General features: G+C 38.0%; 1 protein-coding gene across 7 annotated transcripts in view; it reads right to left on the minus strand.

Annotated features, from left to right (window-relative positions):
- Positions 1 to 27,248, minus strand: part of herc2 (HECT and RLD domain containing E3 ubiquitin protein ligase 2) — a 240,637-nt gene that overhangs the window by 119,705 nt on the left and 93,684 nt on the right. For 3 of the 7 annotated variants that reach the window (XM_063054512.1, XM_063054511.1, XM_063054510.1), the window contains exons 22-36: positions 26,315 to 26,500; positions 26,042 to 26,212; positions 23,505 to 23,608; positions 23,135 to 23,285; positions 17,571 to 17,779; positions 16,359 to 16,491; positions 15,006 to 15,133; positions 14,718 to 14,913; positions 13,564 to 13,697; positions 12,685 to 12,858; positions 12,433 to 12,569; positions 11,447 to 11,598; positions 7,824 to 8,015; positions 5,825 to 5,893; positions 1,784 to 1,989 (exon numbers count right to left, since the gene is read on the minus strand). In XM_063054512.1, the coding sequence (XP_062910582.1) occupies positions 1,784 to 1,989; positions 5,825 to 5,893; positions 7,824 to 8,015; positions 11,447 to 11,598; positions 12,433 to 12,569; positions 12,685 to 12,858; positions 13,564 to 13,697; positions 14,718 to 14,913; positions 15,006 to 15,133; positions 16,359 to 16,491; positions 17,571 to 17,779; positions 23,135 to 23,285; positions 23,505 to 23,608; positions 26,042 to 26,212; positions 26,315 to 26,500 (2,342 nt within the window). The remainder of the gene's footprint in view (positions 1 to 1,783; positions 1,990 to 5,824; positions 5,894 to 7,823; positions 8,016 to 11,446; positions 11,599 to 12,432; positions 12,570 to 12,684; positions 12,859 to 13,563; positions 13,698 to 14,717; positions 14,914 to 15,005; positions 15,134 to 16,358; positions 16,492 to 17,570; positions 17,780 to 23,134; positions 23,286 to 23,504; positions 23,609 to 26,041; positions 26,213 to 26,314; positions 26,501 to 27,248) is intronic. The other 4 variants (XM_063054516.1, XM_063054515.1, XM_063054514.1 and 1 more) reach the window with 3 other exon arrangements.

Consider the following 27,248-nt stretch of genomic DNA (forward strand, 5'->3'; position numbering starts at 1 on the left):
GTTCGGGAAGGGGGATTTTGGGAGAGGGGGGTGTCAATGTGCCTGATCCACTTTGTTCAATTTTTTTGTGTGGGAGGAGGGATTTGGAGATCAACATGCCTGTTCTGTTTTTATTCATTTTTTTGTGCAGGAGGAGGGATTTGGTGGGGTGGGGGTGGGGGTCTGTTCCATTTTTTTGTGCGGGAGGAGGGATTTGGTGGGGTGGGGGTGGGGGTCTGTTCCATTTTTTTGTGCGGGAGGAGGGATTTGGGGGGGTGGGGGTGGGGGTCTGTTCCATTTTTTTTGTGCAGGAGGAGGGATTTGGTGGGGTGGGGGTGGGGGTCTGTTCCATTTTTTTGTGCGGGAGGAGGGATTTGGTGGGGTGGGGGTGGGGGTCTGTTCCATTTTTTTTGTGCAGGAGGAGGGATTTGGTGGGGTGGGGGTGGGGGTCTGTTCCATTTTTTTTGTGCGGGAGGAGGGATTTGGTGGGGTGGGGGTGGGGGTCTGTTCCATTTTTTTTGTGTGGGAGGAGGGATTTGGTGGGGTGGGGGTGGGGGTCTGCTCCATTTTTTTGTGCGGGAGGAGGGATTTGGTGGGGTGGGGGTGGGGGTCTGTTCCATTTTTTTGTGCGGGAGGAGGGATTTGGTGGGGTGGGGGTGGGGGTCTGTTCCATTTTTTTGTGCAGGAGGAGGGATTTGGGGGTTGATGTTCCTGCTGCCTTTCTTTTCTTTCTTGATTTCATGGTTACCCAGAGAATTGAAGAATTTCAGAGTTGTATACTTTAATAATAAATAAATCTTTGATCAATATAATTTGTTCTAACAGTACTGTACTCTTTTTGCCTATTGTGTACTTTGCATTATGAAACAGCAAAACAAAAGGAAATCAATTTCTGGTAACAAAAAACTGACACCAGGAGTGATAAAAGTTTGTTTGTTTCACCACAAGTAATATCATAGTTCTGCTTGCATTCTGCAATTACATACTGGAAAAAGTTCTATCAACTTTTAAACAATGAAAAACATGATAAATATACAAATGGTACTCAAGTTTATAATATGAGCTTCCTCAGATAGACTTTAATCACATTCAAAACCCCGAAATACTAAGTTAAGCTCCCAAAATTTCAAAATAGATGTTTTGCTATGCTTCAAAGTATTATCAGAGCCAAACACAAAAGTCACTATTGAAGCAGGACTCGCAGAAGAACTTCAAATCTGCATGCAAAGGCAGATCATATACATCCAATTAAGATATGCACAAATACAGGGTAAGCACAATGTATGATGCTCTCTATAGTTGTTTGAGAGCTGAATCAGAAAAAGGCACACTCAATTTTCCTTTTCTACTTTGCCCAACTGATACAAACAAACTCAAGAAATACAATTTCTACCTTAGGCAAATATAATATGTAGGAGCCATGCATCTGTTCTCTATCTGCATTGTATTCTGTGTTGCGCATTGATTATGTTTATCATGATAACTAGTCACGTGAGTGGGGGCGAAAAGAGTAAGCTACGTATTTGCGCTTTGTTCATGGCAGTTTGCAGCTGACCGCTCAATTACGCTCAACTTAAACCCGGGTACGCTAAGTTTTATCACTTCAAGATTGTATGTTTGCTAATTGCTAATAAAGGATTAAACATATATCTTCAGCTTTTAGAACAATCATTATTGGCGCACAGGGAGCATCATACAAGTATAACAAATCTGTGGGGGTCGCCAGCAGCGCCAATTTGGTTTAGTTAGAATTGGCCGTTACATAACAGTTTTGAAATAAATCAACATTAATTTGACTCTGTACCTGATCCCCCCATTTCCAGTCCACACCTCTCATGACTCTAGTCCCAATCTTCATCATTGCTGCTAACTCTGGACCAGAAACAGGCAGTGGAACTGGTGTGGTTTCCTTTCTTGACTCCTCTAAAACAGTGGCTGAAGCTCCATGAAGAGAAACACCAACATCATCCTCTCCACTGTCAGAAGCAGGACCTTCGGAGGAAAAAGGAGCTATATTAAGTTTAAATCTGCTTTCCTGCAAAATAATATTCTTAACATCTCCAGGAGACAAGAAACAAATGAATACATTTATCACAAATAGTGTATCCTTGATATGGTCACTTTTGAGCATTTTTCATTTTCTTTACAGAAACAATAAGTAACAAATCATTAAAAAAAACTGCACAAAACCCAAACAAATGACCTTGCAGTCTGAAGTTCTTTAGACTTTGGAATGGCCCAGCTACCACCTTTTCACAGGATTACCTGAAAGCACATGCATCATTCGAGATCTGATTTGCAAACTGTGGAAAGCTAGATATGGGATGGAGGTGGGCAGCTACATGGATTCCATTTTTGGCAGTGGCTAGGAAAACCTCATAACAAGATCCAAGACTACCCATGGCCAAAAGCCCATGGGAATTGATTAAGTGACGGATTTAACAGAAAACCAACACAAAGCTGGAGATCCAGCACCAAAGGCATTGCCAGCATTTCATTTCATGCAAAATCAAAGTAGTCTTTCGGTGGGCTGCTAAGAGTTGGTACCTAGTGTGTTGTTTGCCTATTCATTTCTATTAAGAGATTAGGACAAAAACATTAATGACTTGCATTAAAGAACTAGATTAATTGGTCTAATATAAACATTGATTTTCCTTAGAACTTGATTGTTTAGTCAATAACAGACAGGCAGTCAACACTTCATTTGCATCACTGTCTGTGGTGATGAAAATAATATCTTTAAGGAAGCAACATGCTTAGCATGGTCAAGAGGTCATCCACTGAGCTCCTTTTACATCATAGCCTGTTTAAAAATGATCAACAAATTAGAAGTAAATTCTTATTTCCCCTTCACTCTACCAACACTACATGTTTGAAAAATACATTTTTATTGTAAGATTGATTCTGATCAGAGAAAGCAGGCCTAATATTCAGGAGAGGTAACTTCATTGATAGACATCAGAAATATCTTAATGTGTGCAAATCTAGATTTTTTTTTTAAACAGATGATTACAATGGCTGTTCAAGTGCTTGTTTAAATTCTTTTTTAAAAAATATATTGATAAAATTACGGTTATCCTGGCCTTAAACAAAAGTTGCCTGACAAATGGTCCCACCATTTTCTTTACCAAAGACAGTCAAACAGCAATGGGTTTCAGCCCAAGATGCCAAATATCCATTTCTCACTTCCAATGCTTCCTAGCCTGGTGAGCTTCTCCAGCATCTTATGTGATACTTGCATCACTTTGATTATTCAGAATTACATTTTGGCTTCTCTCCTGACCTCTAAATTACTAAAACATTGTCCCACACTATCTCTCTCAGAAATATCAAAATTTCTTTCAGCACTTAACTCCATTTCATTGACAATCTTTATTTCAGTAAATGGTCCCTTCCTTCACTCTAAAGCCCCAAACTCCTGTGGATTTCGCCAAATATTTACAGCACACCTTCTTCACTTTACTATCTTCAAAGTTTCCTTGGCCTGTGGTTATAACACACATTCCCTGCATCCTTGCAAAAATTAAAATAATCCTTATATGCACCAATTCTCTCTTCTGACTAGCACCTATCCTTGTCACAGTTTCTTACATTCGAATGCTGAGATGTATAGTCCTTCATTTCCCACACCTCTGTGGCATCAAGTTCCTGAACCATTCTTTCACTTCTACTTTAGGTCATTGTCTCAGACAGCCAAAGCTGTAGTCACTAGCAAAGCTCTTCTATCAAGATGAAAGCTTTGTTACAAGGTCATGGAGACTACACTTGAGGAAACCTTGCTTAGTTATTCATTTCTAGAAGTGGCGTAACTGCAAGAAGCATTCAGGATCCCCCATTCAAGAGTAAAAATCATTAATAACTCAAGGCTCATGCCAGATGATAAAAATAATACCAGGCTCTCTTTTCTCTGAGTAAATGCATCCTGAAACTTCATTCCATTGCTCAACCAGCTTGCAGAATTTAACAGAGATGAATGGTTCAGTTACCTCTTTTTCACCATTGCCCCATGACCTACATTTTGCTATTTTGACTCTATTCCACGAACCTCCTGATAGCTATCTATTGTTCCTGGGCTCTGTGTTAGCTGTAAGCGATGTCAGACTATAACACCAAACAGTGTTTCTCGAGCTTGCCTCACTATACAGCAAGATAATGGCCGATCCAACATTCAAGTTCACTTTCACATCCTATCATCATGACCTTGGTTTATTGATTAATCATACATCTCAGCTTCAAATATATTCAAGAAGTCAATTTAAAGGAATTTCAGGGGCTCACAACCCTTTTAAAACGAAAAAAAATCCTTTCTTATCTCAGATTTAAATGTGTGTGCTCTTATTCTGAAACTATGCCCTGTCGTTCTAACTCCTATGGAGAGAGAGAGAGAGAGAGAGAGAGAGAGAGTTAGCCTTCCAATAGTCACTGATCTTATATTTTAATCAGATCACACCTCATTCTTCTGTCCTCCTGATGAATCTGCTGAATCTTTTCTCTTAAAACAACCTTTTAATAACATCTGGGATCATCCTAGTAAACCTTCTCTAAACCATCTCCCATAATAATATCTTTTCTTAAATATAGGGACCAAAACTGTCACAGTACAGTAGATGTGGTTTTCTTGGCACCTTTTACATTTTTAGTAAGATTCCCTACTTTTATAGTTAAACCCCTTGAAACAAAAGCCAGCATTATATTAGCCTTCTCGATTATCTGCTGCCCATATATGCTGTGGCGTGCTTCAGAAACAGTTCTCAAATCCCTCGTTTTGCATCTTTCTACAATTTTTGTCCATTCAAATCAGGTGACCCCAACCTTGGGTCCACGGACCCCTTGCTTAATGGTAATGGTCCATGGCATAAAGGTCCATGATTTAAATGATAACCCTTTCTTCAACTTCTGCTTCTCTTCCTTTCAAAATGACTTCCATTTACTTCAGCTCAGATAAGTCTACCCTTTGTGGCCTTTGGCCATTCCATCTTCAGCCACATTTCACTGTGTTTTTATTTTCCACTCTGACCCATCTGCCACAGATACTTTTGAAGTCTTAGATCTCTAAAATGCGTAAAATCATATTTAGTCTTATAGCAGAAAATAACACTCTAGCATAAAACAATAATATCTTCTCATCTGATCTTCCTCTTTGCAGGCTTCTACATGGGACCTCATAACTCCTCTCCAATGTCTTTCTGTCAAAGAGCTGAAGATATTTTAATCGAAATGCCATTGACAATGACTTACAAATTCTAAAAAAACAGGCTTCTCCAAATCCTCTTTGCTCTTCCTATTATCTCTATACCAATCAAATTGCTTGGTTGATATATACCCTTGGATGAGTTTTAACCTCATTTTCTTCTGAGATTGAAACCAGTGTTTTCAATGTTCATCACCTGACTACTCCAACAGTCTTCTTTCCATCCTCCCATCATCCAACTACAAGAAAACTACACAGCTCGGACCCAATTTTACATTAATTACAAGATACAATTATATACAACTTTCTTTCTGTGTTAGGGCAAGAAAAGACCTTGCTGGATAGTCTCAAGCTAAACCTCATAAGAAAACATCCAAGTTAAAGCAGCTACACTGATCTAGATCTGTCCTGAGAGAACACTAGGATAAACTTTATCAACATGAAAGTCAAAGTAATAAAGGTGAACACCAAATCAAGTTGAAATTCCAGGGTAAAGAAACTTCAGACGTCCCAGTTATATTAATTCCATCCCACAAACCATAGGAGATTATATTCAAAAATAAATCTTATAAATTTAATTTTAGTACAGCAACAAAAAGCACTGCATATTTTTAAAATCCATATGTTTCCATAATACCTAAGGTGCACACTTACCGAATGCGCACAACACAGCCCCACCTTTAAATCTGTTTCTTTCCAATTTTGATATGGACGGTCCTGTTCCTGAAAGTACAAATCGCTTCTTTGAATGATAGACTGGTAATGAGGTCATTTTTGGAAGGCAATATTTATCATTCCTCGAAGTTTTATACCAAAGGAAAGCAGTTTTTAAAAATACTAATTTCTATAAGAAAATAATGATGGCTACATACTAGTAAAAAAAATATACATATGCATAAAATATATAAGCAGCTGGCTGCTTTAGAACTTGATAAAGTCAAAATTTTAACAGTCAGGAGATCATGAAAGGAATTTAGGAAATTATGTGAAAATTGGGAAACAATTTCTACACTTTTAAGGACTTTAATGATATTTACAAATACATTTGAAAGGCTAACTTGATAGAACAGGTCAGAAGGAAATTATGCAATTGAAAGGCAAAAATATAATGAAACTATCGGAAAAACAAGATTCAGCTCGGAAATAGTGTACTTTTATCCAAATTGTCCGAAGAATAAGGAAAAAATATATTGTGCAGGCTAAAACAGTCAAAGGAGCTCAATAACAGACCTGGAATCAAAATTTTTATAAAGACCCTAGTATGTTGAAAACAGTGAGGTGTGAAATGATTTTATCCTACTGCGCCCATTTCCCAAAACATACCATGTCAAAATCTCTTAAACTCAGTTCCCACTCTGCCTAGAGAACCAAGATTAATCCCTTTTGCATCATCACCTCAGGCCATTCTTCATTTTTCCTCTAGACTTTGCCACCTTATCAAACACATCACATTCATTCAAGATTCCTTATATAGCACCTGCACCACCTACAAAACAACCAGTACTTCTCTTACCAAATTTTAATTTCCCCATCTAAGACTATCTTGCAACAGGACCCCAGGGTTCTCTCCTTGCCTACAAATTAACCCGACCATTCAAGTGCCTCAAGAATGCACAAAAAAATCAATTATCAACTGACAATTAAGGAGTCAAGAGAGGAAAGGAAAGAGATAGATTGCTTTTATTTGAGCTTGAATTGACTCCAAGGTGAAAGCTGGAAATACACTCAGTAGCCACTTTACGTACACCTGCTCATTAATGTAAATATCTAAACAGCCAATTATGTGGCAGCAACTCAATGAATAAAAGCATGCAGATATGGTCAAGGATTCAGTTGTTGTTCAGACCAAACATCAGAATGAGGAAAAAATGTGATCTAAGTGACTTTGACCGTGGAATAATTGTTGCTGCCAAACAGGGTGGTTTGAATACCTCAGAAACTGCTGATCTCCTGGGATTTTCACACACCTCAGTCTCCAAAGATTACACAGAATGGTGCAAAACACAAAAGAAACATCCAGTAAGTAGCTGCTCTATGTGTGAAAGTGCCTTGTTAATGAGAGAGGTCAGAGAACAATGGTCAAACTAGTTCCAGCTGATGGGAAGGCAGCAGTAACTCAAATAACTACGTGTTACAGAGTAGAGTGCAGAACAGCATCTCTGAATGCACAAGACATCAAACTCTGTGGTGCATGGGCTACAGCATCAGACCACAATAATTGTGGAACTAATAAAGTGGTCACTGAGTGTATGTTTCGAGATAAAGAGTGTACTAACAGTTTATAGATACTTATAAGAAAGCAGGAATAAAGGTGAACTCCTCATTATGAGAAAAGAAAAACAAGACACAGGTTATAAACAATGGAATAACAAGAGCTGTATGGGGAAGAGGAGAATTCATAAATTGATATCCCAGATACTATTCATGGAAGATTGCTACAAAATCTGCTTTTATTAGCAAAAAAAGCAATACATCTTCATATAACAATAAACCACTTTAATTGGCTCCAAACTGTGCTAAGGTTACATATGTCAACAATCTTCCTTTATAAAGATTAAAAAAAAAGATAGAAGACCAAATTAATGAGATATGTGAAAGAGAATGAAAGTTCTTGGAAAACAGAATCATACCACAGGGTTTACATTTTACTGACCTATCAGACGTAGAATTGTTTGAGTCAATGCGAGCAAACCAGAATTCAACAGAAGACCCAGACTGTTGGCTCCGTGCTGAAGAGTTAGCATATTAATCATTATAAGCAGGAAGCGAGCTTGGGGAACAGTACCAAGGCTTGGTCCTGATGGATTCTCATTTGTAACAGTTTGCAGAGAAACAGACTGCACTCCTAAAAATAGAATGCTTTAATTAGTACTATTTTGATCTTGCAATTATCTTGCATTAAAATACTTTCCATTTGAATAGTCAAATGACCAAGACCCCATTGCAAATAATTAAGTTAAGAAATATTCATTCAAAAGACACCACTACATTACAGTTGTAGTGCTCCAAAATTCTGAAACTGTGTTATATTTACTTTGTGTTCACAATTCCATATAAGAATTGGTATAATTGCTAGAGTTTAGAAGAATGAGGGTGGATCTCACTGAAACTTATAGACTATTGAAATGACTGAATAGAGTGGGCTTGGAGAAGATGTTTCCTATAGTGGAGGAGTCTAGGACCAGACAGCACGGCCTCAGAATACAAGGAGTCCCATTAGAACAGAGATGAGGAGGAATTTCTTTAGCCAGAGAGTGGTGTATCAGTGAAATTCATTGCACAGACAACTGTGGACGCCAAGCATCTGGGTATATTTAAAAGGAAGGTTGAAACGTTCTTGATTAGTCAGGACATCAAAGGTAACAGAGAGAAGGCAGGAATGGGATTGAGAGGGATAATAAATCAGCCATGATGGAATGGTGGAACAGACTCAATGGGCAGAATGGCCTAATTCTGCCCTTACGTCTTATGGTTCGAAAACAATTAGTCACCTGATTTTGTAATTTCCATTGTGATTTTGTTAAATTGCTTTGCTGATGCCTCTGTAAATTCTTTGTTTGTATTGGGGAAGTAATTTCAGTTGGGAATTAGAGACAAATGTACTGAAAAAGAAATGGTAGTTTGTGTAGTAAATTTGAACATCTTGTTGTTTTGCTGCTTATTCAAAACAAATGCATCAAAGTTCATGAACTTAATGCCAGCACAACTACAAGTTTATGTGGTGCTTCTGCCTTGGATAACAAGCGTATTACTGCAGACTATTTCACTATCACTCCAGCAGATGCATTTCCACTAACTTATCAGTAATGGCACACAACATGAAAACATCTGGCAGCATAGATATGGTTTTATCTTCTGTGCCTGGGGTAATTACTTCCAGCTGTCCCACATATTGGTGGTGGCAAGTCAATGACTGGTGGCAAAAGGAAGGGGAAATTTCAGGTATAAATTTCATCTAAGCACATTTTATTCCAAATCTGCACTTTAGCTTCTAACTTTATTTTTATATAATTCTTTACTCTCCATAATTGTTGCATGTTGGTGCTTTTTGTTGCAAGTCACACCAACACACTACAGCAAAGTCTGAATACGTGTAAATGTATATGGTGAATAAAGTTGATCACTGATAAAACAAACAAAGCAACTGAGGCCTATTTGACGGTCTACACAGAGGCATTAATATGCCACAGGCTTGGAGAGTACACTGAATCAGAATCGGGTTAGTATCACTGGCACATATTGTGTAATTTGTTGTTACATGGCAGCAGTACAATGTATTACAGAATAATAAAAACTGTAAATTCCTGTAAGTACATTTATTTTTAAAAAATAAATTAAATAAACAGTGCATAAGGAGAACAAAGTAATGAGGTCGTGTTCATGGGTTCAATGTCCATTCAGAAATCGTGTGGCAGAGGGGAAGAAACTATTCCTGAATCATTGAGTATGTGCCTTCAGGTTCCTGTATCTCCTCCCTGATGGTAGCAACGAGGAGGACACATCCTGGTGATGAGGGTCCTTAATGGTGGATAGAAACATAGAAACATGCCATCTTTTTTGAGGGATCGATTCTTGAAGATATCCTGGATGCTGAAGGCCGCTGCCCATGATGGGGCTGACTGAGCTTACAACTTTCTGCAGCTTATTTTGATCCTGTGCAGTGAAACCCCCCTCCCCCAAAATAGACGGTGATGCAGCCAGTTTGAATGCTCTCCACGGTATATCTGCAGAAATCTGCAAGTGTATTTGGTGTCATACCAAATACCCTCAAATATCTAACAAAATATAGCCACTCTGGTGCCAACATTTGTACTGCATCAATACGTTCGGCCCAGGATAGATCCTCAGAGAGGCTGAAGGCCACCAAATTGTCATTACAAAACAGAAAACGAATAAACTCTGAAGTAATGAGATACTATCAACCATCAGCAGCCCCACCGCAACATTATCGTCAAGTGTATTTTTCACTCTATTGTTATAATCATAATGAGGGTTGATCCATCCTCATTCAATAAAAAGTGCTGAAGCCACAACAGGTACAGTACCACACATACCTAAAAGCTATTATAGGTGGTGACATACTGAAACAATAAAAAGTACACGAGACAGAGATAAGGGATGAGGGGACTAATGCAAAGGACATCCAAAGGAAAACACTCCACTGGCAGGAATCACATCCGGCACAGAAGTTGCAATGTTGGGGTTAATCAACCTGACTCAATTTGCTCTAAAAAATTTGGACTACAGTTCCCAATCTATGTTTGGAGTTTGGTGTTGAATGTAAGCAATCTGACCTGCCCAAAGGAGCAAACTGGGAGGATAGCTAGGGGAGGAAGACACTTTTATTATCTCTGTTATCCTACCAGTGGATTTTGCAAGCACAGGGATTATGATCTCACTCCAATTATTTTGGTCATGAGAATTTTCCCTACATAGCTTAATTTCCTCCTACAACAAAGGGATGTCCTGTTTATGAAATTAATTAACATCTACCAAATGTCCCAAATATTTCAGGGAAAATCGGAGGGCATGTAAGAGAATGAGTTACAAGGAGTGAGTAGGATTGCTTCAAGAGTTGGCAAAGAGTCAAAGCACTGCCATTGTGATAGATGATCTCAGAAAAGCCTTTCCTTGTGGCAAAAAGAAAACCTCTCAGTAGGTATTATAATAAGATTTGTTTCCCTGCCTGGAAATGGCCACAATCTTTGAAAAATATTGGCAGTCTCTTCTTTCTAGACAGGAGAAATGAACTTATGAATGTGACAGGTATTTCTCTCCCTAGAGATCTGCAACTACACCAGTCTCCTCTTAAGGCTCTGTTTCTTCGATTATTATGTCATAAACATACACTTGTTTTCAAACATACATGTACAGGGCTGATAAGACACTGAGAAATGGTCTGAGGCTTGTGAATGATCATATTTTTCTCTAAGCCTGTAATAAATTTATGATTGCGTAAACAAGCATACATATTTGTTCTAGAACAAGGTACCGGTCTAATTCTCAAGGCACTCCAATAAAAAATTATGCCTTTCAAATTATTTTGAATATTTATGGAACTTTAAAACTTCAAGAAATTAAGTAATTTCATGTATAGCAGGTATATGGATACCACAATATGTACAATTTCAAAAAACTGAGATTTCCTTGTTTAGGAATTTCAGTGTTCAAATCCTCTAAGAAATTTCTATTAAATGCTGATATGTAAACACATAATGGGCAATGAATAGCACTAACTACTGAAAGGAACACAAGTTCTTTACACTCTTTAAATACCTAGATCATCAAATCTTCGTTGTGTATCCAGCAACATGGTGCGAATGTTCTGAATGGCCCAGGCATAAAGTTTGCCGAAAGTAACTTCAAGCAGCATACGGTTAAATGGCGGAATGCGATCCACGTCTTTCAAGCAGTCTGAAACAGGCTCACTAAAGAGAGGACTTTCATTTCAGAATATTGTCACAATGTGACAAAACTTAAAACACAAGCACTTAGCGTTAACTTAAATGTTATACAGCAATACATTATAAACAGTATACTTAAGTAATACATTTAGTTTTAAAATTTATTATTAATCTCATGAAGCAGTTAAGAAATTATCAGACAAATTCAAAATATAATGTTAAATATTCAGAGGTGAAAACAAACAGAAAGCTTCAATGCGGCTAACCATGCTAATATCTGTATTTGAACATCTAACATAATTTTTATAGTTTTATTCTTCCTAATTGTTGAATGGTGTTTTTGATGCATGTCACGCCCTGACCAAGAAAGTTGTAATGTATATGGCAAATAAAGTCGATCCTCGATCTTGATGTGATTGTCTCATCATCCTGTTCCCATATCTTCATGTCTGTTATTTTCACCTAAATCCATGGTAATCTTGCCCCACTTCCCCAAGCCCTTTTTGCTACAGAATTAAGTCACAGAAATCTTAACAAAGGAGATTGCCATAACTTAAAATGGAAATGGAATAAAGGCACTTTTACAGCCAAACTAATAATGTTGTCTGGTTGTGGTTGATTAAAACCACTAAATGAAACAAGTTAATTTTTAAAACATTACGATACAAAATGCAATTTTTTTCCGCAAGCAGAAGTATGCATCAGAAAATTGAGAAAAAGTAAGAAGGGTTTTCAACATTAGATGAAATATAGAATGACAATAAATTGCCACTTCTGCCAACAGCTGCTATGCTGTTTCTTAATTTCGATGTACTTTCACATAAACCAGGTGTATACAGAAAATTAATGTTGTTTTACCCTATATTTATTCCCTCAGGAATGAGTCTTTGCCACCCACACAATATGCCATATTGCACTGACGGAAGCAAGAAACTTTTTGAAACTAGTTTCAGCATCGTGTCTATTCCCTCCAAACGGACTTCTGCTCTCTCCAACTGTAAATAAAAATACCAGATCAATTGTTATTAAGAACCAGTCAAGTTGGGAAGCTTTGACAGAATGTGAAATCTTGTCAATATTCTAGTCAGTTACATCACAATTCTGCCTTACTTGTTTCAAAAGACATTTCCTCATTTTCTCCACATCAATTGGCTCTTCTTTCAAAGCAAAGTCAACAATGTTAGCCATTAATGCTGATTGTGGAAAAGAGCTCTGAACATTGTGTTTCAGCCATTTGTATCTGTGAACACTTGATACAGATGAAAGGAGAGGTTGCCATTTGTCCTGCATTACATCAGTGAAAAAAATACAAATTAAAATTGTAATATTATTCAGTAAAATAAATTTCAAAATGCAAAGTGTCAAAAACACGTTTGTTCATTACTGCAACATCTCTAGTTTCCAATAAGACTTAGTCATTATCTGGGTATGAGGAAAATACTTGGACATTTCCTGGGCACAAGGGAACTTTCTATGTAACAGAATGTAGTGTTTTCCTTTTGTTCTACCTAAATGCACTAAATGGATGTCATGCAAACAAAAGCTTTTCATTGGATTGCACTGCATGTGACAATAATAAACCAATTACAAAAGAAACAGCAAGCAAGCATGATTTAAAGCAGAGGTTCTCAACCTTTCTTATGCCATGAGCCAACATCATTAAGCAAGGGGTCCATGGGCCCCAGGCTGGGAACCGCTAACTTAAAAGGTACACTATGAAGAGACGAGTATACAGAAGAAGCAATAAGCAAAGATTTGTCCAGTTTAATTCTTATAAACAAAGAAAGCGAAATATTTAAAGAAGTCGATCAAATATAATGTAAAATACGAAAAGTTATAGAGGAAATACTAATACATTATGATCATGATTTGTTTTTATTCTTCACAGCTCAGATTTCCAAGTCCATTAAATATAACAATAAGCTTTCAGGTTTTTGTTTAAAGAAAGATACATTTCATATGAAATCAGAATCTTTGTCATTCTGTCACCTTTGATTTCACAGGAATGGCTTTTTTATCCACACCTCCAGGATTAAGAGGTACAACACAGGAATCTTCCACATCACTCTCATTATTTTCAATCTTTGATTCTTCCACATCAGCCGATTCTGACTTTTTTGGAACTGTTAAGTCACCACAGAGTTTAGGTATTATAAATCATGTCCAAAAGAAAGCCACAAGTATATATATTTTACATATAGGGTGCCAAGGGTTGTGATGAGAAAAAAAACACAGAAAATGAAGCTAAAGCAGTAACATGAAGTAACTTTTTACTTGGTTTATTAGCATATTGTCATTAAAATTCATATGATTTAGCTGGAATTCACTCTAAAAAAAATTAAACTACATCAGTCAAAAAACTTACGTCAATTTGAATTAGAAACAACAAAAAGCTTTGAAACATATCTCAAGTGAGAAGATTGTAGTTGATTGTGACACTTGACCAGAAAACAAACTTGAGACTTAGGTACTCATTTGATGTTTCTTTGAGGTGTTAATATTCAATTAATTTTTAGTTTGGTATTTGAGCCTCAGTGCTTGAATTAGAAATTTTTCTTCACATTACAGTAAAACTCTGATAATCCAACTATTCAGAAATCCTATAATCTGGTATCGGGCTGATCGGTCATTCTTTGTCACGTTGAGTTCCCACTCTCTGGGGCCCCTGTTCCCAGGCATCCTCTAACAGATCAGATGGAGCCCCAACTCCTACACTCCCTTTCCGTCCACTGGGGCCCAACAACTTTTAAGGCTCATTGGAAAATATATCATCATACCGTTTAACATGTTATAAAGTTAATTAATAGCAATGAGATAAAAAATGAAAATAATCCAGAAATCTGCCAATCCTGTAAACAGAAGTCCCAAACACACTGGAAAATCAAAGTTTTACTACAATAAATTAGAGGTTCACACCTCAAAGACATTTACAGGCCTTACAGAAATAAAATCATTGCTGCAACACTAACTGCTTTCATTTGTTGATCTTATATTCAGAAACACTTTTTCCTCCCAATACTGCATTTCATTTCAAAATTTATAGCATGTATTCTCCATTAACAATGTACATTACACAGCCTTCAAACTAAACATTTGGTAGGGGGTGCTTTAAATTGCCAAGAATAGATTCTAATCTTACATACCTCTCTTCTTTCTTCTTTCACGGATGATTTTCTGGGTAATTTTGCGCCACCGAGGAGATGAACTTAGCAATTTTAGTTTTGACATTATAGAAAGGTCATTACTGACCGCAGGCCGCAGCTCATTGAACAGAAACCTTAGTCGTTCAATTACTGGTGCACACACCTCTTTATATGATCGTCCTTGCTCTTGGTGGGTCTAAGATTTAAATGCAAGACAATTTACCCAGATAGCACCTTCAGAGTAAAAATTAATTGCAGCAGCGCTGTGCACAAGCACATGAAATTTACCTTTATTAATGAGCACTTGGCTTGGTATACTACCCGGCAAACATCTCCTACAGATTTAGGCAAAGATTTCAGCTTTCCCTGATCCACTCCTAGGACATTCTGATTGATAACAGACAAGGCTGCATGGCCTGAATCAAGTTTGCAAAACAAAAAGAGTACACGTTACACTCAAGTCAAACAGTGAGCAAGTACTTTCTGGGAGATTTTAAAACCTGATTTTAGTGCTGTCAACATCATTGTGGCCAAGGTCAACAACTCAAAGATATTGGAAGGAAGGAGGATGTGAAATTATCCAATATTGGACATCATATTACTTATCAATGTCTTTTCCTCTTTATTTAAAAATAATTCAATCCTTTCTACTGCTGGCCTTTGTGAACAATTTCAAATTTGGTACACTAGAAACTAATTCAGTTTACACCATTTCTGCAACTCACTTTACTACCCCGCATTTTTATCTTTGGTAGAAGATGGAACATGAAAATAATGTGTCACATGGCTCATCCAGTCTGTCTCTTAGCTGCACTTTCATTAGTCCTCCTCTTTTCTTTCATTGAAAAAGATGTTTTAATTCCAAATTTATCCTTTTAAATGTTTCTGCATCCTGCCACTTCTCAGAATAGAAACAGTGAGAGTTCTTTTGTTTACCCTACATCAAAGGCTAAAGTAGCTTCTCTTTGGGGAATTTTGCTTCCACCAAAGGACTTTATTGCAATTTGGGACCACATGAAGAACAACCTTTTATGTTGTTCCTTGTGAAAGACAGGATGAACTTCCTTTTGGGTTGATGGTGTAGGAGAGGCAATGGAAACCAACAGTACTGATAGTAAAGAATTAAGTATTTGCTTTGATGATAGTAGAACTAAATTTCCATGGATATTACATGTATCATGTTCAGAATTTCTTAATAGCACAAAAGGTTATGATTCCAGCATGATTGCTTCCCATCAGCAATTTTTCATTACCATTTCATTTACAATAATCATAGCAGAACATCTCTTAGCACATTCTCCTTTCAGCAAATCTGAATTAAACTAAGGACAATTAAAATGTTTGCATCTACCAGTTAGAATCAATTTAGTACATCTCTGGGAAGCTAAACCATATCAATGACATTCTCTCTCTCTGCCTTTTGCAAACAATGTCCAACTAAAAGGTGACTAAAGTGTTGACAGCAGTACTACTTGAATCAGACATGATACTTAGTGAAATAACATTAGATCACCAGTTCTGTTCAAAGATTATTGTAGCTTAAGCTTCTGAAACTTACAAGTTCACCCACAGTTCAAAATGTAAATTACTAAAAACAACTATTATCAATAAAGACAGCCGAGGATGAGTAAAAGGTCAAACCTAAATCTTGGTGCTTTAGAAGACAACACATGAGTAACCGGCCTACATCTTCTACAGGATGCTCCGGAGGGAAGGTGATTGGTGTTGTCAGGTGGCACTGCTTACAAGAGCGTTCTATTTGGCACAAGAAATCCTGTAAACGGAATATAAAACAACAAAAATATTCAAATGAAGCAACTCAAGATTTGGAGAATATATAGAAATTCACTTCAAATCACATATTTTAAAACAGGGGTTCCTTTTTTATGCCATGGACCCCTATCATTAACTGAGAGATCTGTGGAGGGCAAGTTAAGAGCCCCTGCTTTAAAAATTATTACATGGTGTCAATTTTCTCAAAAATCGTATGAAGAATTTGATCTTACATTCATTTTTAAAACAATTTAAGACTAGTTTCCTCGTTCCTCATCTCCCACCCAATTTCCTATTCCCAAATTACCACATGGTTGCTTTGAAGGTATCACAGATTATGGCTCATGGAGGTCAGTTTCGGGGCACAATGGCAACATCAACACCACCACTTAAATGTTTAATAGAAAAATAAAAGTTCCTAAAACGTCAGTATGGGTTATACAAATGAAAAGGCAAAAAGGAAAAGATTTTGATACACGGAACAAAAACGTGAATAAAGGGATGAAATTTAAAGTGAACCTTTGAAGAATGGAAGCCTGGGGCACAAGTGTGCTGGAATGCCACACCAAGACAAAAGGAAGCTATAACAACTATTTTTATACACAGTGACTGATTTTGAATACCTGTAATTGGGCATAGACATTTTGCCTCCAAATAGCTACATGAGCAGCTTGCTACTATTTTAAATTCTTTGCCATTTCTTCAGGTAATTTTGCCCAGATGGTTTGCTAACTTTTTAACCTACTCAAAGATCCATCTAATCCTTCCCTCCTACATAGGCCTCCATTTTTCTATCATCATGTGCCTATCTAAGAGTTTCTAATGTATCTGCTTTCACCACCACCTCTGGCAGTGCATTCCAAGCACCCACTAGTCCCTGTGTAAAGAATTTACTTCCGAAATCCCCCATAATTTCCTCCAATCACCTTAAAATTAAGGTGATTTACATTTCACCTTTCTTTAATTCGTGCCATTTTTCTTTGCAAGTTTTATGCAACAGCAGTTTTAATACATTTCGGAGTAGAAACAGGAACAATAAAAGATTTTTCATGACCCTCCCAAGCTTGTTTAAGTACATACCTTTACATTGTGATCTTGAATGTTATTGTCTGCAATTGCTTGCAGGAACGGTTGAGTGTGATCACCCAGTGTTAAATTCCGCACATACAGTTTGGCCTTGTCTGGTGTGGTGGTGGCACTGCAATGGTCCTCATCTTTCTCTTCATTGTAACTGTAATGAATCTGACTTGTCTGCAAGCCACCGGAGAAAAGGGAAGACTGAAGCCATTCTGTTAAATATGAAAATTGTATTAGTTATACAAATGACTGGGTGTTTTTCACAAACTTCTATAACTTTACCTGATAAAAATCCTGAGATGATAAAACAAGTTTAACCTAGTGATTGGGATCCCCATCCCCAATTTTTGATGTCGAAATGCATTTTAATTCAACGTCCCATCCCAATATGTCAATCCACAGCCTCCTCTACTGTTGAGATGAAGCCACACTCAGGTTGGAGGAACAACACCTTATATTCTGTTTGGGTAGCCTCCAACCTGATGGCATGAACATTGACTTCCCTAACTTCCGTTAATGCCCTTCCTCCCCTTCTTACCCCATCCCTAATTTATTTTTTTTTCTTTTCTCTCTTTCCCTCTCACAATAATTCCTTGCTTGTTCTCCATCTTCCTCTGGTGCTCCCCTCCCCCTTTCTTTCTTCCAAGGCCTTCCGTCCCATGATACTCCCCCTTCTCCAGCCTTGTATCCCTTTTGCCAATCAACCTCCCAGGTCTTAGTTTCATCCCTCCCCTCCTGTCTTCTCCTATCATTTCTGGTCTCCCCTTCCCACCCCCACTTTCAAATCTCTTACTATCTCTTTTTTCCGTTAGTCCTGACAAAGGGTCTCGACCTTAAACGTCAACTGTACTTCTTCCTATAGATGCTGCCTGGTCTGTTGTGTTACACCAGTATTTTCTATGTGTTAACTAAAATTATGTATAGTAACATGACCCGGAGTTTTGCTTGATCAGTTTTGATTACGACAAATTAATTATTGTTATCTTGGACACACTATGAACCAACCCCGAAACTCTTTATGGGCAAGTTTGTGGAAGATACGAAGATACTAGGTGGAGGGACAGGTAGGCTGAGGAAGCAGGGAGACGGCAGAAGGACTTTAACAGCTAGCTTAGGAGAATGGGCAAAGAAGTTGCAGATGAATATAAAATGATGGAGAAGTATATGCACATTGGTAGATGAAATAAAGGCATGGACTATTTCTAAACAGAGGGAAAATTCAAAAGTCAGGTGTGCAAAGCAACTTAGGAGTTCTCGTGCAGGATTCCCAAAAAGTTTACTTGTAGATTGAGTCAGTGGTAAGGAAAGCAATGTTGGCATTCACTTCGAAAGGAGTAGAATATCAAAACAAGGAGAAAATGCTTAGGCTTTATAAGATATTTGTCAAATTGCACCTGGAGTATGGTGAGCAGTTTTTAGGCACCTTATCTAAGAAAAGATGTGCTGGCATTGGAGAGGGTCTAGAGGAGGTGCATGAATTATTCTGGGAATGTAAGAGTTAATGTATGAGGTGTATTTGACGACTTTGGGCCTGTATTTGCTGGAGCTTAGAAGAATGAGGAAGGATTTCATTGAAACCTATCAAATATGAAAAGGCCAAGAAAGAGTAGATATGGAGAGGATGTTTCCTATAGTGGGGAGTCTAGCAGCAGAGGGCATAGCCTCAGAATAGAGGGTGGTCCCTTTGGAACAGAGATATGGAGGAATTTCCTTAGGTAGAGGGTAATGAATCAATGGAATTTAATGCCACAGACAGTTGTGGAGTCCAAATCACTGGGTATATTTAAAGCAGAGGTTAATAGGTTTTTAATTAGTTCGGGCATCAAAGATTACAGGGAGAAGGCAGTACAATCGGGTTGAGACAGATAGATAAATCAAACATGATGGAATGGCAGAGTGGATTCAATGGGTGAATGGTCTAATTCTGTTCCTACATCTTATGGTTTTATGATCTAATTAAGACCCTCCTCTTCAAAACAACCTCTAAAAAAAAAATCTCAGATCATAGGATCTACAATTAATCCATCCTTCATATTAAAGTACATATTTGACCAAGTGGTCATATACCATGAAAAAATGTATACTTAGAAATAAAGGTTGTGAAATCCTGATTCCTTAAATTAAATTTTAAAAAGGTACTTGAACAAAACTGAATCTCAAGAATTCCAAATTGTAAGCCATTTGATGTGAAAATTAATTTTGAAGGAAATAATGGCGAGAGACCCTAGATAAAGCCTTCAGCTGCAGACACTTGGCTTTCACTATTCCACTTTTGTATAAGGCCAGCAAAGATGTACAAACTCATCAAGGAATATTTTAATGGAAAAATAATTCTAAGCTATCTGTGGAGACTGATCAGGATAAGCTCTTTACTGGCAGCATGGTAGGATAGTAGTTAATACTGTTAGCATTAGTGTGGGATCCAGGTTCGGTACTAATCTTGTATTTATATAGAGCTTGCACTCTACATCAGACCTAGAAGTAGAATTGGGCCATTTGGACCACTGAGTCCACTCCACCATTCAATCATAGCTGATTTATTTTCCTTCTCAACCCCATTCTCCTCATAACCTTTGACACCCTTACTAATCAAGAACCTGTCAACCTCCGCTCTGAATTTACCCACCAACTTAGCGTGCACAGCTGTCTGTATCAATGAACACCACAGATTCACCATCCTGCGGCTAAACTATTTTTTCCCTAATCTCTGTTCTATACGGATGACCCTTAGTTCTAAGACTGCCCTCTGATCCTAGACTCCTTAAATAAGGGGCCCAAGACTACTCAAAATACTCCCAAGTGTGGTCTGACTAATGCCTTATAAAGCCTTAGCATTATATCCTTATTTTTGTATTGTAGTCCTCTCAAAATGAATGCTAACATTTCATTTGCCTTCCTTACCAATGACTCAACCTACAAGTTAACCTTTAGGGAATCCTGCATGAAAACTCTCATGTCCCTCTGAACCTCTGATTTTTGAACTTTCTCCCTATTTACAAAATAGTCCACACCTTTATTCCTTCTGCCAAAGTTCACAACCATGCACTTCTCTACACTATATGTCCTCTGCCACTTTTTTGCTCATTCCCCCAATATGTCTAAGTCTTTCTACAGACACTCTGCTTCCTCAACACTACCTAACCCTTCAGCTATCCTTGTATCATCTGCAAACTCGGCCACAAAGCCATCAATTCCTTCATCTAAATCAATGGCATACAACGTGAAAAGAAGCAGTCCCAACATCTAACCCTGTGGCACACCACTCATCACCAGCAACCAACAAGAAAAGGCCCCCTTTATTCCCAATCTTTGACTCCTGCCAGTCAGCCAATCTTCTATCCCTGCTAGTACATTTCCTGTAATATCAGAGGCTCTCAGCTTGTTAAACATCCTCATGCATGGCACCTTATCAAAGGTCTTCTGAAAATCCAAATAAACAACATCCACTGACTCCTTTGTCCATCCTGTCTGTTAATTCCTCAAAGAACTCCAACAGATATGTCAGGCAAGATTTTTCCCCTTAAGGAAACCATGCTGACTTTGGCCTATTTTATCATGTGCCTCCAAGTTGTCCAAAATCTCATCCTTAATAATAGACTTCAACATCTTTCCAACCTCTGAAGTCAGGCTAACTGGCCTATAATTTCCTTTCTTCTATGTCCCTTCCTTCTTAAAGAGCAGAGTGGCATTTGCAATTTTACAGTCCTCAGGAACCATTCCAGAATCTAGTGATTCTTGAAAGATCATTACTAGTGCCTCCACCATTTTTTGTATCCTCTTATATTATTAGCCAGCTTTCCTTCATATTTAATATTTTCTCTCTTTATGGCTTTCTTAGTTGCCTTCTGTTGGTTTTTAAAACCTTCCAACTAAATTGTGCTTTTATGCTGCCTTTGACTTCCCTTGTCAGCCACGGTAGCCTAGCCCACCCTTTCAAATACCTCATCTTCTTTGGGATGTATCTTTCTAATGCCTTCTGAATTTCCCCCAGAAGCTCTAGCCATTGCTGTTCTGTCATCATCCTCACTGATGTCTCCTTCCAATCAGTTTTGGTCAACTCCTTTCTCATGTGCCTGTAATTCAATTTACTCCACTATAATACTAACACATTTGATTTTACCTTCACCTTCTCAAACTGCAGGATGAATTCTATCATATTATGATCACTGTCTCCTGAGGGCTCCTTTATCTTAAGCTTCCTCTTCACATCTGGGTCATTACACGACACCCAATCCAGAATTGCCAGTCCCCGAGCGGGTTCAACCACAAGCTGCTCTAGAAAGCTACTCATAGGCATTCTACAAATTCCCTCTCTTGGGATCCACCACCAACCAGACTTTCCCAATCTACATGCATATTGAAATCCCGCATGATTTTCACAACTTTGCCCTTTTGACATGCCTTTCATATCTCCCATTATAATTTGTTCCCCACATCCAGGCTGCTGCTTGGATGCTTGTATATAACTCCCATTAAGATTTTTTTTATCCTTGCAGTTTCTTAACTCTACCCAAAAGAATACGAAATCTTCTGATCATATGTCACCTTTTTTTTCCCCCCATAGTTGTGTGGTTTCTGCTGGATACTCCCAAAATCAAAAGAAAATTGACAGACATGAAAGATAAGTTACACAGCCACAGAGAAATGAGGAGAAGTAATGACATAGGCAGGGTTGCATGGCTGTGGTCTGGAATGGGATCAAATGAACCAATTGACCTCCTCTCGTAGAACACTAGGCAAGTAATATGATTGAAATATCCTCACTTAAATGAACCAGGAAGAATACACAAATGGGAAGTACAAGATACATTCAGATTGTTTTCAAGAAGTAAAGATGTGGAGTAAAATAACATCCAGAGGGTAAGGTGATTGAGTAATGTAATTACAGCTCAGGGCATTCTGTAGTTCGATTTTCAATTCTGGCGTCATTCTGTAAAGAGTCCTCCCTGTGGAATGTGTGGGTTTTCTCCAGGTGATCCAGTTTCTTCCCACAGTCCAAAGATGTAGCAGGTAGGTTAATTGGTCATTGTGAATTATCCCATGATTAGGTTAAGTTTAATCAGGGTTCTGGGGTCACTGGGTCGGCCTGGCTTAAAAGGGCCAACTCCACACTGTATCATTAAATAAATTGAGCTTTTTAAAAAAATTATAGCTCTCCAAAAGTAATTTTCTTCTGGAGGCATGAGATACCATGCTTGTAAGAACATTTTTCATTGCCAAAGACATTGTTCAGCAACAATTATCACCTAATATGCCTTTAAAATCTCACATGCCCCCAAATATACTAAAGCCATTTGCAACTATTTCAATGTTGTGCGATTCTATTATAAATTGAGCTATTGTCAAGGACAGTAACAGCCAAGGAGCCAGGCAGCAATGAGAGAAACATCTGAGGTTCTGTATTTAAATAACACAGTTACCAGTTCTACCCCCATGACTGCCTCACTATTTTTATTACTGATAAATCTGAGTCATTAAAAGCCTTAAATCTTTTATAAAAAGTTTGATGCAAAAAAGTAGTTTTTTCTGTAGCCCTTTATTTCGTTATGTACTGTTAGCATACTAACTGGCACATTCAACTTCCAGAGATGACAAAGGAGTACTCATTCCCAAATATGAAGCATGTAATCCGAGCAGAAGACCAAGGTTCCTTTCTGTGTCTATTAGAGGTGAAGATAAGCTGCCAAGATCCGGTGTGGTGACTACTTCCTGATCTGGCTATAATGGAAATACAAGAAATGAAAATGTTCAAATTTTTAAATTCCCCAAAATGAGCTGAGATGAAATAATAGATTTGCTTTACTTTACAGCCAGTATTGTGTGACTAAATTGCTCACTTGTTTAAAAATTAAGTTGTTTAAAAATAAGGCATTCATTCAATACTGAGTCAACATTAGAATTAGATCTTAGTCCATTTTTACTAAATATATCTGTTACCTCCACATATTGGCCAACACAAAATGCTTGCATTGATTCACGAGTATCTTCGAACTGGAGAGCAGCTTCCAGTGCAACCACTGGATCTTCTCCAGCAAACTGAGCTGAAAGGAAAAATATATTTCTGTCACCACTGTTAACATCAGCTACTTTCACAGTAACAGAAAGATTTTTAGAAAAAATTCATTTAGCCTTCAGCTGGATGCTTTTCTACAACTGAGTTTTTAGCTCTACCCTTTCTAAGCATCTTCCCATTTAGGAATTAATGTGTCAACTAGTTTATGCTGAGCAGTTCTTCCCCTTCCCATGTGTCAGACTTGCAAGATAACCTTTAATTACAACAGACCTGGTACACATCCGTCATAAATGCAATTTATGCCTGGTTACATCAACATAATGGAGTACAGCAAGACAAAAGTAGCAACATTGCCCTAAGGACGCCCTAATGATGATCCAGAGCAAACAAGGAATACTGACAGAGAAGTGTGAAGGTGGAGCCATTCAACATATTCAAAGCATACATTTGAACTACAAGGGAGTCATGGCTTTGGGGAGAGAGCAGGAAAGTGGTGCAAGACCAGTAATGGATTTTACTAAATGGCAGAGCAAGCATTGGCCTTACTTCTGCTCTTTTTAATGTTGGTGTTCTTATGTTTCATATGTATTCCATTACGTGGGTTCAGCATTCCCATACTTACACGCCCAAAAGCAGGCAAAATAATCTGGTCGACATGTAAATTAAACTCCACCTGTCACAGGTAAGAATGAAAAGAAAAAAAGTAACTGTCAATGGCAGAATAATGGCAAAAAAATTGCCAATTTTGAGTAGCTGAAATTGTCATCTGAGACATTTATTGATATATAAAGGACAAGGGCTATTACAAAAAGTTTACAAGTAATTTAAAAACAAAAGCAAAATTAATTAGAAACGATTCTGTTGCTAACTTGGGATAATTGATTAGGGAAATTTTTTTTGAACATACCATGTCTTTTGTGCATCAAAATAATGGGATTTCGGAGTCACTTCACTTCTTAAAGGCTGTCAATTTTGGCTCAGCCATCACTTTCCAAATCTAGCTAGCTCATCAACTTTATTAGTCCTCAGCATCTTTCATTTTGAAAAAAATCTCGGTCAATTTCCTATGGAACCAACTTATTTTCTAGTCAGCCCATGCAGTTGAGCCATTTTCCTGTTAGACATTTTTCCAATCACTCGTCCACACCAGAGGCCAGTAAATTACACTGTACAGAACCACGGTTTTTAGCTTTCTCAATAATTACTTTAACACTAAAACAATGTAATTATACACTTTCTTGCAGACCACAGTTCAAAAGTATTGTGGCCTGTGAATTTGAAATAGTAGTTCACTTGAACCTCAGTCAATTCCAAATGAATATGAGACTAAGACACAAAAATATCATAACTCTATTCACAATAGCAGTCATAAAAAATTGTTATAAGAACATAAAATAGAAATGTGTCTAAGAGTTACGTTGTTGGGACAGAGCAACTTGACCTGAGCATGCAAACCGGGAATAAAATCAAATAAGCACCCTTTCTGCAGACAACTTCATCTGGATGAAAGAACCGAAGACTGAAGATAAAAGAATGCAACTGATTGAAATGCAGAATTGAAAAAAAATTAGTTATACATACTGTATAAGGCAAAATGCTTTATGAGCACAACGTTTTGAAAAATCTATTTGTGCAAGGACATATGACTTTTCTTAAATGACCAGATGAAATTGGCCCATGAATGAATATTTATCTGGGGAACTGGCACTATTATAGCAGGCATTCCTGCCACCATGGGAAGAGCACGGTAGCCTAGTGGTTAGTGTAAGGGTTTACCGTGTCAGTGCTTGAAGTTCAATTCCCACCACTGTCTGCAAGAAGCTTGTATGTTCTCCCATGTGCATAGGTTTCCTCTATGTGCTCTGGTTTCCTCCCAAAGACACACGGGTTAGGGTAAGCAAGCTGTGGACATGCCATGTTGGTGCCTGAAGCCCAGCGACACTCACAAGCTGACACCAGTCATTGATGCAAACGGCACATTTCACTGTATGTTTCAATTACTTGATGCACATGTAACAAATAAAGCTAATCTTTATTGGCACACGGAGCTTAGAAAAACAAGAGGGCAATCGGTAACCCTAAGTAATCTCTAAAGTCCATGTTCTCCACAGCATTGCAGGCCGAAGGGCCTGTACTGTGTTATAGCTTTTCTATGTTTTTTATTATTAAGTCCACGGGATGGATGAGAACTCTTTTCTGTTCAAAGCCATCTATAATTAACAGAGAATTAAAAATTATTATCTGTTTTTAAAAAATGGTTGTATTTTTTTTAAATCAGCAAAGCCATCTAGAAGGATTGTGTTGTGAGGATGATCCAGGTTAAAATTTCATGAAACCTGTTCAGACACATTAGCACAGAACTGGGCAATGGTGAGTGCTGAACTCAATAATATAGTATGTCATGGTCACATCCAAATTAAGTTGATGAAATTCCTTCTGAAATATTAAAAATTAATCTCACCAAGTATGCTGCTCCCACTCAACGACTGTGCCTGGAAATCTTTGATATCATAAACTTTTGCATCAATTATGGTCCAAAAGCCACCATCTTTATTATGATTCTCGAGGTCAGCTTTCCTAATTAGAGTAACCTCTTCATTATTTCGTGAGTTTTGATTTGTGAACAACGAACCTGCAAAATCAATTTTTTAAAAAAATGACGAACTTTGCTTCTGTTCAAGTTTTTTAAAATGAAGTTTGTACATTATTTTATCAATTTGGTTACAATACATACCCATTATTCCAGGCCACGCTAAATCATCATTATCATCCTTCTCTTTGCCAGGTGCCAATTGGTTAAATCTGTCCAAATGTTCCAACAAAGCAGCCAAAAGAGGAATGGCCCCAGCCTCCTGCATCAGTCCAGCATTCTTAGTAAGTAGCAGTATGACACAAACTACCAACTCAGGAAGCAGAACTCCTACATCAAATTAAAACAGAACAGCCTGAGTAAGTGCCCCTTGTACTTAGTGCCCCTTCATTCATTCACTGCGGAACTTTAGATTTTGACCATAAGTCATAGCAACAGAATGAGACCACTGGGTCCATCAAGTCTGTCCACCAAGGAGTTAGGCACAGACAGTTTTTCACCTTTTATTCCTGCTACCAAAAGCAAAACGATTTTATGAAAGTTTCAGGAAAAGGATTTAGTGCTTTCCTGGCATATATGATGAATAAACTCTTCTCGGGCTTCCAGCCAGGTACCTATAATCACTTTTAACTGACGTTTCAATGACGATGGCAGAGTTTGTCATCGAAACGTCGATTAATGTTGATACCCCCAGCTGGCTGGAAGCCATAAAGAGTTTATTCGAAAAGTTTCAGATTTTACAAATAGATTTTTTATTTGGTTCCAACACTGCTACTACGTCAACTCAGGCCTAGGGGGCCAGCGTCGGGCATGATGACGGACTCTCCACTTCTCCCTCTCCCTCATCAGTGTGTTCAGTTCATCTACATTAGCTGCGCCGCTGTCTTCTAGGAGCGTGTTGACCATAGTCTTGGGAGGGCGCCCAGGGTTCATCCTCCCATGCTTGGGCTCTCATATGATGACTAGGCTGGCAGGTAGCTCGGGGTGGCGTAGACAGTGCCCTGCTAGTTGCAGTCTTCTCGCCTCGATTTTAGTGGTGAGCATCGATAGGTCGTCATAGAGCTCAACGTTCGTCATG

The sequence above is a fragment of the Mobula hypostoma genome, chromosome 7, assembly GCF_963921235.1.
Source record: "Mobula hypostoma chromosome 7, sMobHyp1.1, whole genome shotgun sequence".
NCBI classification, from domain to species: Eukaryota; Metazoa; Chordata; class Chondrichthyes; order Myliobatiformes; family Myliobatidae; genus Mobula; species Mobula hypostoma.